General features: G+C 38.5%; 1 protein-coding gene across 4 annotated transcripts in view; it reads left to right on the top strand.

Annotated features, from left to right (window-relative positions):
* LOC139452994 (protein mono-ADP-ribosyltransferase PARP14-like) overlaps positions 1-13,013 on the top strand; it is a 75,928-nt gene that overhangs the window by 33,528 nt on the left and 29,387 nt on the right. For all 4 annotated transcript variants that reach the window (XM_071234622.1, XM_071234621.1, XM_071234620.1 and 1 more), the window contains 6 exons: positions 431-661; positions 2,621-2,845; positions 6,060-6,195; positions 8,171-8,341; positions 10,708-10,773; positions 11,630-11,806. In XM_071234622.1, the coding sequence (XP_071090723.1) occupies positions 431-661; positions 2,621-2,845; positions 6,060-6,195; positions 8,171-8,341; positions 10,708-10,773; positions 11,630-11,806 (1,006 nt within the window). The remainder of the gene's footprint in view (positions 1-430; positions 662-2,620; positions 2,846-6,059; positions 6,196-8,170; positions 8,342-10,707; positions 10,774-11,629; positions 11,807-13,013) is intronic.

The raw sequence follows: 13,013 nt of genomic DNA, 5'->3' as shown, positions 1-13,013 counted from the left end.
AAAACAGCTTTTTATGTTTTCTTGGCTCTTCTAATGTGAATTCGCTGTGATTGAAATGTTGCACATGCCTTCTCTACATGGTTGGAACATGACACTTTGGCTCAGTAGCTGTTACAGCTCCAGTTGAATTATTTATAACATGATTATGATTTTCACACAGTTATTTAGTTGCCCGACAAGATTCCAAAACATGGGGATGCTAAGTTATTATTATTATTATTATGCCCCGAATGCAGTGAAATACAATCTCTTTCACGGCTCTAACTTAGAATGGTGGTAAAAAAATTCAACTATTTTTTAAAGTCTAGCAACTGACTCAATGTTTGAGATAGATCCTAAAGCGAATTGATCCATACTGCACAACTGTGCATTGTTCATTGCTTATATGACCAGTCCGTATTCATTTGTAAGGTCTGTTTTCTTCCATCAGGTGGATGTTATCGTCAACTCGACCTCACATGGCTTAGATCTGAACAATGGAGCGGTGTCCAAATCCATCCTGCAAAGAGCTGGAATGGTTATACAAAATGAGTGTTCTCAGAAGTACCCAAGCGGTGTTCGTCCAGGATGTTTTGCCATTTCTAGTGGAGGAATGCTGAGCTGTCGCCAGATTTACCACACCTGTCTTCCAAGCTGGACTCAAGACGCCAATGGGCAACAGGTAGTTCATTGATGTCAATGTGGGCATTTATATAAAAAAAGATTACCGGGTATATATAATTTTAGACTTTATCAATACTTGTTTAATGGACCAGTGAAAAGCAATATTGACCTCAGGCTTCGTCCTTGGTCCGCATTGCTTTTTGACGTATGGACTGAGGATAAAGTCGATATTGTTTATTGTGGGGATCCATAATAAGTAATGTCTTTACTTAATGTCTAGTATTGTCTTATTTTATAATAATGAGAAAAGCAGATTCAACATAGACAACTATGTCCGCTACAATAACGTTATGTGGTTCCAACAAATGGAGACATCTGATTGGCTTAGGTTTGGGGATTATTACTTCTTACACCCAATCTGGTTTTAGTAACTCAAGTTGTAAATACAGACATGACTTGGAGTCAATATGCATTTGTTGAATGACATATGACCACTTCTGGGCCTAAGAGTATGGGAGAACAGAGTGCATAAGATGCAAACACAAAAGGTGACACTTCAACATGAGTTTTTCTATGATTTGACAGAAATAGCCTCTGAATGTAAACCAGAAGAGCACACAGCACATTGTCCTTTCTGCTGCCATTAGGTTGTGGCTTCAGGATGGTTCAACCAAATTTAGTGTATGGAGAGACACTTATGAAACACATGTGAATGGGAACAGGTTTTGATAACAAGCAAGAAATCAGTGACGATGATCAGAATATGTTAAATAATGAGTTATTGTACCAGTAAAGGAGTTGGCCTGGTACCAGTGTCTGCAGGATTAGTCCTGCTGGGATTCTGGTGTAATGAGTGTATGGTGGGTGCTACCAGTATGGCAGGACATGCTTACCCTTTTGGAACATCACTGATTTTCACTGATCCATTGGGGGGCACGGTGGCCCAGTCGTCTAAGGCGCTACGATTCGCTGTGCGGAATTTGTGTCCCTTGGGTACACCAGAAACCTATGATTGCAGGTTTGAATCCAGGTTCGGCCCGATTATTTTTTTTAGGTTTGTCAGCATTATGCCCATGCTCGTGGGTTTCACCGAAGTGGTAAACGTCTGAGACATGCATCACTCCTGGCTTTCCTCCGTCATTAAGCTGTCACGCTGTGATATGTCTGGAATACTGTCAAAAGCGGCATAAAGCCCAGCACACTCACTCATTCACTGATCCATTCATAGATTTTTCTCCACTGTTTTCTCTTTCCTGCCCAACGGAATCTTTTGTAAGGTAATCAAGCCTGGTTATTCTCTTGCATTGATATTGTATGTTGTTCATTATCAGGATATAACTAACTACTCCACATGACAAACAACAATTGGACCACAGCCTCTAGTATTGCTGTGGGAGTTCACAAGCAGATAAAATACTTTACTTAACATATGTCTAGGTACAGTACGTTAAGACAAACAGCCATTACTTGCATTATTTTGTGTAATTAAAATGAACATACATTTGAAGAATCCTCAGTGTTGAGACGTCTCTTGTGTGGGAATACTATATGATGTTATCAATTAGGTGCCACAGTGAACACCCTGCAAAGATGATAGACAGTAGAGTGCAATACACTTTGAGCTTGCTATACTCTGATTCTGATAGATTCTGTTACAAATCAAAGGGCTTTCACGATTTACGATATAATGGCACACCACTTGCCTTGTAGGGGTTCAAGGTTAAAATCAGTGTCCAGCAGCCTATGCTGGTCATAAAAGGTGACCGAATGGGTGGTGGGACTCGGTAATTTGGTTGAAAGGTGTCCTCGTACCCCGATATCATGGATCATTGCTTACAATATTGATTACTGGACTGTCAGGTACAGACCTGATTATATACAGGCCATTGTCATATAGCTGGATGCGTTAAACAAACAAACATTTGAACTATTATTGCAAATGTTAACCTGGTATTTTCGCACTTTCTGAAAACACCATGAGTCTCGTAACTAATTCTTTCCTATCTTTTTTTGCTAGAAGGTTCTGCAAGATTTGATTCGAGATTGTCTTCAGGAAGCTCACAAAAAGAGGTACCAGTCCATTGCTTTCCCTGCACTGGGGACTGGTAACCTGGGATACCCACGAGATGTGGTTGCCAAAACCATGATGGAGACGGTGGAACAGTTCGGACAGGACAACCCCGGGACATCACTCCAGGAGGTGAAGATAGTTGTGTACCACAAGGATACACTGACTACTAAGGTACATTTATATATAGATATAAAATATTTAAAAAATTACTAACCATGATAAAGTTAGTGAAAGTGAAATATTTAGTTTTGTGGGTTTTTCAAAATTACATCACTTATGTTCAAATTGTGGTAAATGCTTGAACATTATCTTCATACAGATGATGGATTTCTAATGCAGCATTTCAGGAAATATTGAATAATCTCCATGAACTTAAGTAAGAAGTTGACATCTTTAGTCTACAATGTGGTGAATTCTTTGAAAAATTACCAAAGGTAAATATTCAGGATATAAACCTACTACTTCAGATACCTTTCATATCAATTCGGAACCGGGTTCTTTAACTTGAGGATTCAAATGTGTAAGCTTGTTGAAAATAATGGTTACAATTAACATAGTTTTTCGAAGAAATTAATGGAAAAACCTTCGGTAGATATATATTTTGTTTTCATTGCAACCTTTTTGTGTATTTGCACTGCTTTGACTCAACCAAGTCATTTCTAAAAGTTAAACATGACATCTTCCATTGTTAGGGGGACAGGTTATAGAAATCGTAACAAAAAATGCTGAACTGAGTTATTTCGGGGCTTTTGGGGCTTTTTAAGTTATGCTTATGAACGAGTTAGTTTGATATATCCCCTCAGTAACAATAATACATATCCAGAATGAACTCCGAACTTTGACGTGGCTGACCTCATTCTCTTTCTAAATGCCTAAGATTAAGATGTACTTGAACAGAGAATACATTTTTCTTCTTTTCTTGGAGGCTCAGGATTGTCTGTCTATCTCATTACCAACCGCTGAAACTAAAACAATGTCATTGAACCATTACGTCCTCCTTGCAAAGACTGCAAACACCTGTTTTCTCCTCTTGACCCACTTGTCATAAGTGTTCAGGAGATCAGCATTACAAGGCATCGTTAAAGGATTCTGAGCACAGGCCATCTTCAGCCAAGAAATCCAAGCGAACAGTGCTTTCTAATGTTTCCGTACCTCCCTCGTCTCCTTGTGAGACCAATTCATCAACAATCACTGCGCTACCGATAGAGGAGGACGCACTTTCCGACTCATTCCACACAGCTGAACTTCCCGCTGCTAAGACGACCACGTCCTGTGTGCGTGAGGATATCCAATCTTCTACAGTTGTCCCGCATTCACCTGACCAATGTACTGTAATATCAACTGACGAGTCCTTTCTTATCTCTACGATGAATGTTCTACATATGAATCTACATAACGACAAACCAATAGATCGACATACATCAAAAGGTCGACATCACTCGGAGGATTGACTGTCTTTGACAGAACGACATTCCTCAAGACATTGACAGACCTTGACAGAAAAATGTTCTTATGAATCGCTAGATCAACATGATTCAACAGATCATCCTTGATCTAGGAATCAACAAGCATCCAGAGATCGACAGAGAGCAGTTGATCACATGCGTAACTCGAGGGATCGACACCCAGCATTAGACTGCCATGGGAATGAGAGATCGCTGTCGCTTTAGATATTGTTGTACATCAAGGGATCAGCAGCACTGTCGTTTGCCAGGGGATCATCAAGGTTCTTATGGATCATCAGATTGATATGTCTCCATGGATCGTTATGCTTCGACCTATGACCATTTGGATGATAGACAGGATCATTGTCCCTATCCCACAGGAATCGTTATCGACATGGGACGTATGGACGACTGCGCGCTTTGAAACAGCCAAGAAAGATACACATCAGTTCAAGATTGTCGGGTGTTTATGGTCGTTCAGCATCTTTGTCACTTTCCTTAGGGATCGCCTTCATCGTCGATCTAGGAATCGCTCTACATCAAGGGATTGTTGTTCTCCTGTAGTTATGCCCAGACCACCTCAACGGTCCTCAACTTCAGATCAACACCTTTCTAATGATCGTCATACTTTTTTTCTTCTTTTTTTTCTTCTCAACTTTCTTCTCTTTCTTTTTACAATAAACCCTTACAGACTCACATGGTGAAAGGTATAGAAGGCTTGGTGTGATAATGACATTACTTAGAATAATAGGTACCAAAATAACAGTTATATATATCAATTATAAAAAAAAAAAAAAAAAAAATTCCCATGATCAAACTGATAACCAGAATCTTTCTACATTCCCTTCATCTTTAAATTTGTGAATATACAATTCATTGTAGATTTCAGTATTTACAAATTCAATGAACCCAGAGGTCAACCCTGATCTGTAATTTTGTGCACATTAATGTGATGATTTACTGGTGGAAATGAAAGCCACTGTGGCCCTGACACAGTACAGTCCTAAATGTATGTTATATTTAAGTCATGTGTTCTGAAATATATTTCATCATGTTTCTCATCAAATGTATACAATTTTAATGTTTTTTGGGCAGCGATTGTTATGTGCATTGTTTTGTAGGCTATCTATAGATAAATGTTCTCAAACACAAGGTTTTTGTGTGAAAGGGCATGTTAGTTTTGAAGTATCAAAGGGAATTAGGTACCTGATTTTGATCTTAATTTGACAAATCAGAATCAAGAATTCTTCAGTGTCATGGTACAATTATGCATACTAGAAATCATTCATAATATGATAAATCAGATACAGTATACAAAAGCCAAAGAACTAAAATATTGTAGAAATAATTAATGCCCTCAGATATAGGACCCGTGAAGATCCGGGGTAGTATAGGTCTTCAGCAACCCATGCTTGCTAAAAAGGTGACTGTGCTTGTTGTAAGAGTCGACTCACGGCATTGGGTGGTCAGGATCGATGCTCATGATGTCAATCACTGGATTGTCTGGTCCAGAATCGATTATTCATAGACCGCCGTCATATAGCTGGAATATCGCTGAGTGAGGTGTTAAACAACAAACCAAACAAAACCAAAACCTTAGATATTGTCATAATTTGCTTTGAACGAATGGGCCTTATATTATGACAAAGTGCAGCTTCTGGATGGAGACATCAAGAACTATCTGCAAGCTGTTTGACTCCCAGCCTTACTCAGTAATTTGCTGGTAATTGGGGGATATAGACTTTGTATATATCAAAATATCAACACCATGATATAAAGAACGGTGAGTAGATATACACATATAGATCGCATGATAATGAGTTTAACAGTAGCTATTTTGTCTTTAGTATTTTCTTTGTCATGTGATCACCGAATGGATCAGAATATCCAGTTTTGTATATATCTTTGTTTCTACTCAGCAATTGAAGTCTTTGTTACAGGCATTTCAGTACCACAGACAAAATGGTTCCAATGGTGCAGGTGCCCGTTCAGGTGCCCATGGCAAAGAAACATCAAGTAGTCGTAGCAGAAGAACATTCGCAAAGGGAGGTTCGTTATCTGCAGAAGCAAAGACAGGTTGGTCTTGAGTAGTGGTTTGAAGACATGTGAAGCAACATGTGGGCAACATGTAAAGTCCTGGATAGGACTTCTGTGAGGGAGGGTGACCTTAGGAATCATGAAACGGACACTTTTATATGGAACTGTAGCATGATCTGTGTTGGATTTGAGCACTGAATGAAAGTGAAGTATTCATCTTTTTTCTCAAATTTGAATCAGTAATATTCAAATTGTGGAACATTTTTGAACATTTCAGAAAAGATATGAGTACGTTTATCAAGTAAATGATTTGGGTAGAAAATGGTTACATTGCTAAAATTACATATGTGCACATATTTAACAAAAGCAAAAAACAAACAGTTGTGATAATGGACAAAACAATGGTGAGAATAATTAATTACCTGTCCAAAGTGAAGGAATGATAAAGTCTTAGACTTGGCAAGGGACATACGGCATTCATTGACAGTTAAGGGGACAGTTAATCTACAACTGTAAGATTAGAGTAGGTTATTCAATATAGTATTCATATTCATTTCAAGACAACAAAAATGAAGACGAACGAATGAATTGTGAACTCTTAAGAGGAACTTGTTCTGTTCTTTTATGTTGCCAATCTGTTAAGTCATGGATAATGATGATGCAGTGTCATATTGTTCTTAATGATGACATCATATTTCTTCAACTGACTAACTAGCCTTGAGGTTAGGTGAGGTGAAATGGGGTTTAACATCGCGTCGAAGATTATTGCACTTATATAGCAGCGTGCATGCACGTGTGTGTGTTTGGCTGCTTGTACTAGTCCGGACTGATGCCGATTTATAGTGCTAGCTCACTGAGATACCATGCCGCAGTTTAACATGAATACCCCACTCAGACCCAGTATACTGACTCTGAGCCGACCAGTCCTTGTTTTAGCCCCATAAAGCCAGGGACCAGACAGGGTAACAAGTACCATCTTTTAACGTCATTTGGTATGACGCGGTCAAATCAATCCCCGCACCTTCCGTTCTCCGGGCTGACGCTTTACCACTAGACCACAGAGGCAGTCAATTAGCCTTGAGAATTGCTATGATGCACATATGCAAATATTAGAAAGTTATCCCAACATACACATAGGTAAAATATTATGCAAATGTTGTTTTCTAGAGAAAATGAAGTGATTTTTACAAAGTTCTTTCTAATATATACAATAAATAATAAATACATTTCGAAGGCGCCTAATTCCATACACTTCAGTTAGTTCCCATAGCACTACATTGACTCCAGAAGGACAATAGCAATATGCAGTGTCTATATTATCCATAAAAGAGGAAATTGTTACAAGAAAGTTTATCAAGATGTTGGAGAATAGAAGTTTGTGAACAAATATGTCTAGCCAAGTCTTGAATGATATAAGAGAGAGGGTGCTGACTTTAGTTCAAGCGGCAGTTGATTCCATAGTAATAATACACTCTTTTAGCCTTAGTGTGTTGGGTTTCTGTGTAATGTATATCCAGACTTGCTATAAATTATGGAGGACCCACAATACTGTATTACTCAGAGTTTGCTAGGGATCACCTATTAAATAGATGACCATATCGACAGTGTGGGTGATGGTTAGATCGGGGCTTTGTCAGATGACCATAGTGACAGTGTGGGTGATGGTTAGATCGGGGCTTTGTCAGATGACCATAGTGACAGTTTTGGTGATGGTTAGATAGCGGCTTTGTCAGATGACCATAGTGACAGTGTGGGTGATGGTTAGATCAGGGCTTTGTCAGATGACCATAGTGACAGTTTTGGTGATGGTTAGATAGCGGCTTTGTCAGATGACCATAGTGACAGTGTGGAAGATGGTTAGATCAGGGCTTTGTCAGATGACCATAGTGACAGTGTGGGTGATGGTTAGATCAGGGCTTTGTCAGATGACCATAGTGACAGTGTGGTGATGGTTAGATCAGAGCTTTGTCAGATGACAGCTTGGATGATCATTAGGGACATGTTTGTTTTTCAGATGACCACAGTGGGAGTGTGGATAATGGATGGGAACATTTGTCAGCGAATGATCTGGAACAAGTCTTCAAGATTGGCAAAGTGACTGTAACTCTGAAACCAGGAAACATCACAGGAGAAAAAGCCAACTGCATCGTCAATAGCACAAACAGTCAACTGAACCTTCAACAAGGTAACCAACCCATATATTGGTGCATATCATTCACAAGTTGTGGGCATTTATGCCCCACTTCTGATCTCGCTTTGTTTTATCTGAACATGTAATTGTATTGGCCAATACACCTCTTGTTTTCACTACCTACACAATTAACCAATTGTGCTCCCCTTTTTGCTGATCAGTTTCTTTAAGCATATGAATCAGAATTTCTACTCTGATTTCTCAAGTCAAAACAAGTGAATTTGGAATGAAGTTTAACTTGAGCTATGAATGATCTGATATCGTTAAGTAACCATCAAATAGCCAATTCCATTCCACTTATTTACCAACCTGAACTAGAAATAAAGGAGACTAGTGAGACCATCTCATCTGTTCCATATTTTGATATGTGTATAAAGATTCTAGGTGACAAAGCACTCTCTTCAAGACTGTCTGAGAAGATGGATGTCTTCAACTTTCAAATAGTCAACTTTCCCTTTATGTCAAAGGGGCAGCAGGGTAGCCTAGTTGTTAAAGCATTTGCTCTTCAAGCCGAAGACCCGGGTTTGACTCCCCACATGGGTACAATGAAGTGAAGCCCATTTCTGGTGTCCCACACCTTGATGTTGTTGGATTACTGCTGAAAGCAGCATAAAACCATACTCACTCACGCACTTTATGTCGAGCAATATTCTAGCAGCTCCAGCCTTTGGTGTCTACATTTCACAACTTTTATATACAAATATTTCAAAAAGTGTCATACAACTCTTGCTCAAAAGTTCTTTGATCAAGGTTATACCATATTCAAGGCCTCAGTAAAGCTTTCAAAAAGTTTTATGGAAGACATGTGGATGATATTTCCAAATTTGACACATCAGTGAAGGAAACGATGTCAAATGCTATTTCTTATTTTGACTTGTCATATATGTTCCAGAGTTTTTTCAGTTGAACAATTGACTTGCCTTTGCATGTGTCTGTGATGGATGCCATCGGTGGGGTAGGATGTGCTAACCTTTTTGCAAACATCACTGTCATCACTATTTGATAGTGATTCATAAACACATGCTCATGATACAGTCAGAATTGTATAATCAACTCTACTTTAGCAAAGATTTCTTGTGGCTATGGAAGGAGTTGTGTAGCTTTTATCATTGTGATTATGTACAAATTTAAATAAGAAAATGCAGCAAAGAGGGTTTCAGTGATCCTGGCACAGTCAGGCTGGTTAGGCTCATCATCAGCTCAGGGCCCTTGCCCACTCTACACAAAGCCCAGGCAGCGAATGGGACTTCTCCCAGAAAGTGCTGCCAAGTCAAACCCACAACACTGCAGCCTTCTGCATTACCAAGATTGTCAGAAGGGCTGTATTCTGGCAGCACACCCAGATATTCTCCCAGTGTCAGTCAACAGATTGGGAGGTACCAAACCTAAGGCACTGAGAACAATGGGGAGTTAGACAACATGGTACTTGGGATGCAAGTGTGACATTTTAAAAGAGAGGTCCGCATATTTGCCATGATTTTCCTTGTCAGTCACATTAGTGTCAAAAGGGACAGAGAATTCAATGATCTATATGATTTGTTTGGATTTATCAAAATGGGCAAGATCAGGTTTGTTGGCCTTGATAGGTCTGAAGCTGTATACGGGCCTATTCCAAAAACGAATTATATTTATCATTTTCCATGAAACCCTTTACATATTCTTGGCTGTACCATGGATGGACCTCTGTGTCATAACCACAAGCATGGCCAAGATGGTAATAAAAGGATTCAGCTTAAGATACTGTATTTGTGCCAAAGCTGGGCATCCATTACAATGTGTTGGACAGTCTCATTAAGTTCATTGCACAATCTACATTTCATATTTATAGTTTGATGCAAAATCACACATTGACAGTTTCGAGTTGGAAGTGACTGGATGTGAGCTTCATCCAAGCGATGGACTCTTCAGGGTTGCTGATCCTCTCTACAAACTGTACATAAACTTGATGCAGTGTTAACAGTTATGCATAAAGGTCACATTAAAGGGAAAAAATATATAGATTTTTACTCACCTGGACTGAGGGATAAGTTAGTAATGCCAATCCTTGGTGTATCGGCCAATACCGTTACATTGATAGACCTCCATAGCATTGACATCCTGAAACGTTTGGTTTTAACTCTTACATATTTATGTTATGACTGCCACATAGAACAAACTTCTTATTGCAGATACACCTGGTACATGTGTTTATTAATCATATGTGGGTTAGTGAATGTCTTTGTAACTTTTCTGGAGTTAATGTCCAAACTGTTATGTGTACAAGAATAAACAAGCTTTCATATCACCATGTTCATTTTGACGTATTGATATTGTGACTTAGTGTAACCGTTTGAGAATTACTTTTAGAGTTTTTTTCACAGGTGCTGTATCCAAGTCTATTTTAGAAGCTGGTGGAAACGATCTAGAAAAAGAACTGACTCTTAAAAGTGAGAATGCTTATTACTTGATCATGATCAGATGACTTTCTGTTGCTTCGGAAAAACATATCTGCTACATAACCATTTTGAATATCTTATCTACCCTCAAACATTCATGAAAACTAATCTAACATCTTAAGCAAGTCCTTTGTATAGGTTACAATTGTAAATATATTTGGAAACCATTTTGTACCATGTATTGTTACTCAAATTCATATCAACTGATTGATGTTTCATAAATCATTACAGGTTTATTTTCACAATTTGATAAGTTACTATTTTTACTAATCTGAGTTGGCAAATCCAGGGATCAGTTATGATAGGTCCTAATGATATTTTGCTTTCATATACCCAAACCATAACTTTCTCCTTGATTGCTAAGCACGTCAGTAATTAAGACACAATAAAATGATCTTGTGCAGACAAAGGAGTATTCTTACTGTCATCCCTTGAGAATATGGAGCAACCATTGCATTGTTTTGTTCTTATGTTGTCACAATGTCCAAGCATTTTGACGAGACATGACATCACAAGTCAAGCTGTGTTAAGGTTACCTTTGAAGCCCCTTGTGATTTAACACTACACCCTCCAAGTCTTGTGTCAAGTTTTCCATCTAAAATACATTATTTTTATAATAGTGGAACCGCACCACGTTATTAAGCAATATTCAGGGACAGCTAGCATTTCAAACTGCTTACTGAGTGGGTTTGCAAAGAAGTGCATCAAAATGAATTTTTTCTCTCATGGTGATGTGGTTGTCAGTGACATTTATGGGATATAGTGTAATGTACATTTGATGCAGCTAGAGGAACAATCAGAATAAAGGATTCTAAATGTCACACATAATATTGACTTTCTTTTGTAGAGAGTGATATGAAGAACAATGGAATAGCCGTTACAACAGCAAAAGGTCTTCCAGCTGACTATATTATCCATTTATCAAGAGAACACTTTCGAGACTGGCAGACAGCAATAGTCCAGTGTTTGACGGAGGCTAGCAAACAGAGACTTCAGTCCATTGCCTTTCCTGCCCTTGGAACAGGTAGGAGTTATCAATCATTTCTATCTGATCTATCCATAATAATTAGATAACAAATTGTAGGCTGTTCTGTTTGCAGGTTCCTTCATCAATGAAATACTGAGAAATGCATATTTGAGCAATTTTTCTGAGAGCTGATGTCATCCCAGTGGGTTTCCCGGTGTCGTAACCTATGGGCACTGGTTCTTGCATGTTTTGGGGTGGTCGGGTAGCCTAGTGGTTAAAGCGTTCGCTCGTCACACCGAAGACCCGGGTTCGATTCCCGACATGGGTACATTGTGTGAAGCCCATTTCTGGTGTCCCCCGCCGTGATATTGCTGGAATATTGCTAAAAGCGGCGTAAAACCATACTCACTCACTCACTCACTCTTGGATGTTTTGTTGGTTAAAAGATTTTAAAACCATGTGATACATTAATTTATTCTAGAATTGGTTGTGAGTTGGCCTACTCTAACAGTGATATAAATCTCCTCTTCCTGTCAAAGGACGATCAACTGATATACTCACACTTGAGCATGGGAAAATCATGGTCATGGCTCAAGGTCAGGATAGCCTGATGCATCTTGGTTTGAGGATATCACTTAACATTCATATAAAACAGTTCACAATTTCTGACATGGGTTTTTATACCCTCGTGATCACCAGGACCAAAACTTGAAGTGAGTTTGTATGACATGGCATATTGTCCTTTGTCTGTCCATCCATCTGTCTATCTAGCTTCCTGATAGACATTCATCATTTTGAATTGAATTACATTTATCTTTATGTTTATTAAATGGAAGCAAAATGAATTTTTTGAAATCGTTTTAAATGTTCTCATAAATAGCACAAAGTCTAGGAATCCGAAACAGACATGTGATGTGCAGCAACACGCTGGGATCACAATTTGTTTTTGCTGGGAAAGTAAACAATTTAATTATTTTACAACTGAGAAACCACTAAGTCAAGAGATTGGAAATTGATGAAGATTTTTAACCAATATCTTTTACTTCAATATGTTTTTGGCAAGGAATTAATTATCTTTTATTCATATTCTGATCATGAATGTTTGTTGCCATCTCAGTATTCTTTAATGTTTCAAAATAGTTACTTTGAGATTGTACTTTCATCTCACATCAAACAGACCACATTACACAACTAATTAATAGCCTTACAACAAAGTTGAGTTCTCTCAAAAAATTTGATCTTTCAGCTTTGTACACCACTTTCC

Source organism: Haliotis cracherodii, unplaced genomic scaffold (assembly GCF_022045235.1).
Source record: "Haliotis cracherodii isolate W230 unplaced genomic scaffold, xgHalCrac1.p SCAF_9, whole genome shotgun sequence".
NCBI classification, from domain to species: domain Eukaryota; kingdom Metazoa; phylum Mollusca; class Gastropoda; order Lepetellida; family Haliotidae; genus Haliotis; species Haliotis cracherodii.
This window is presented reverse-complemented; position numbering and strand designations above follow the sequence as displayed.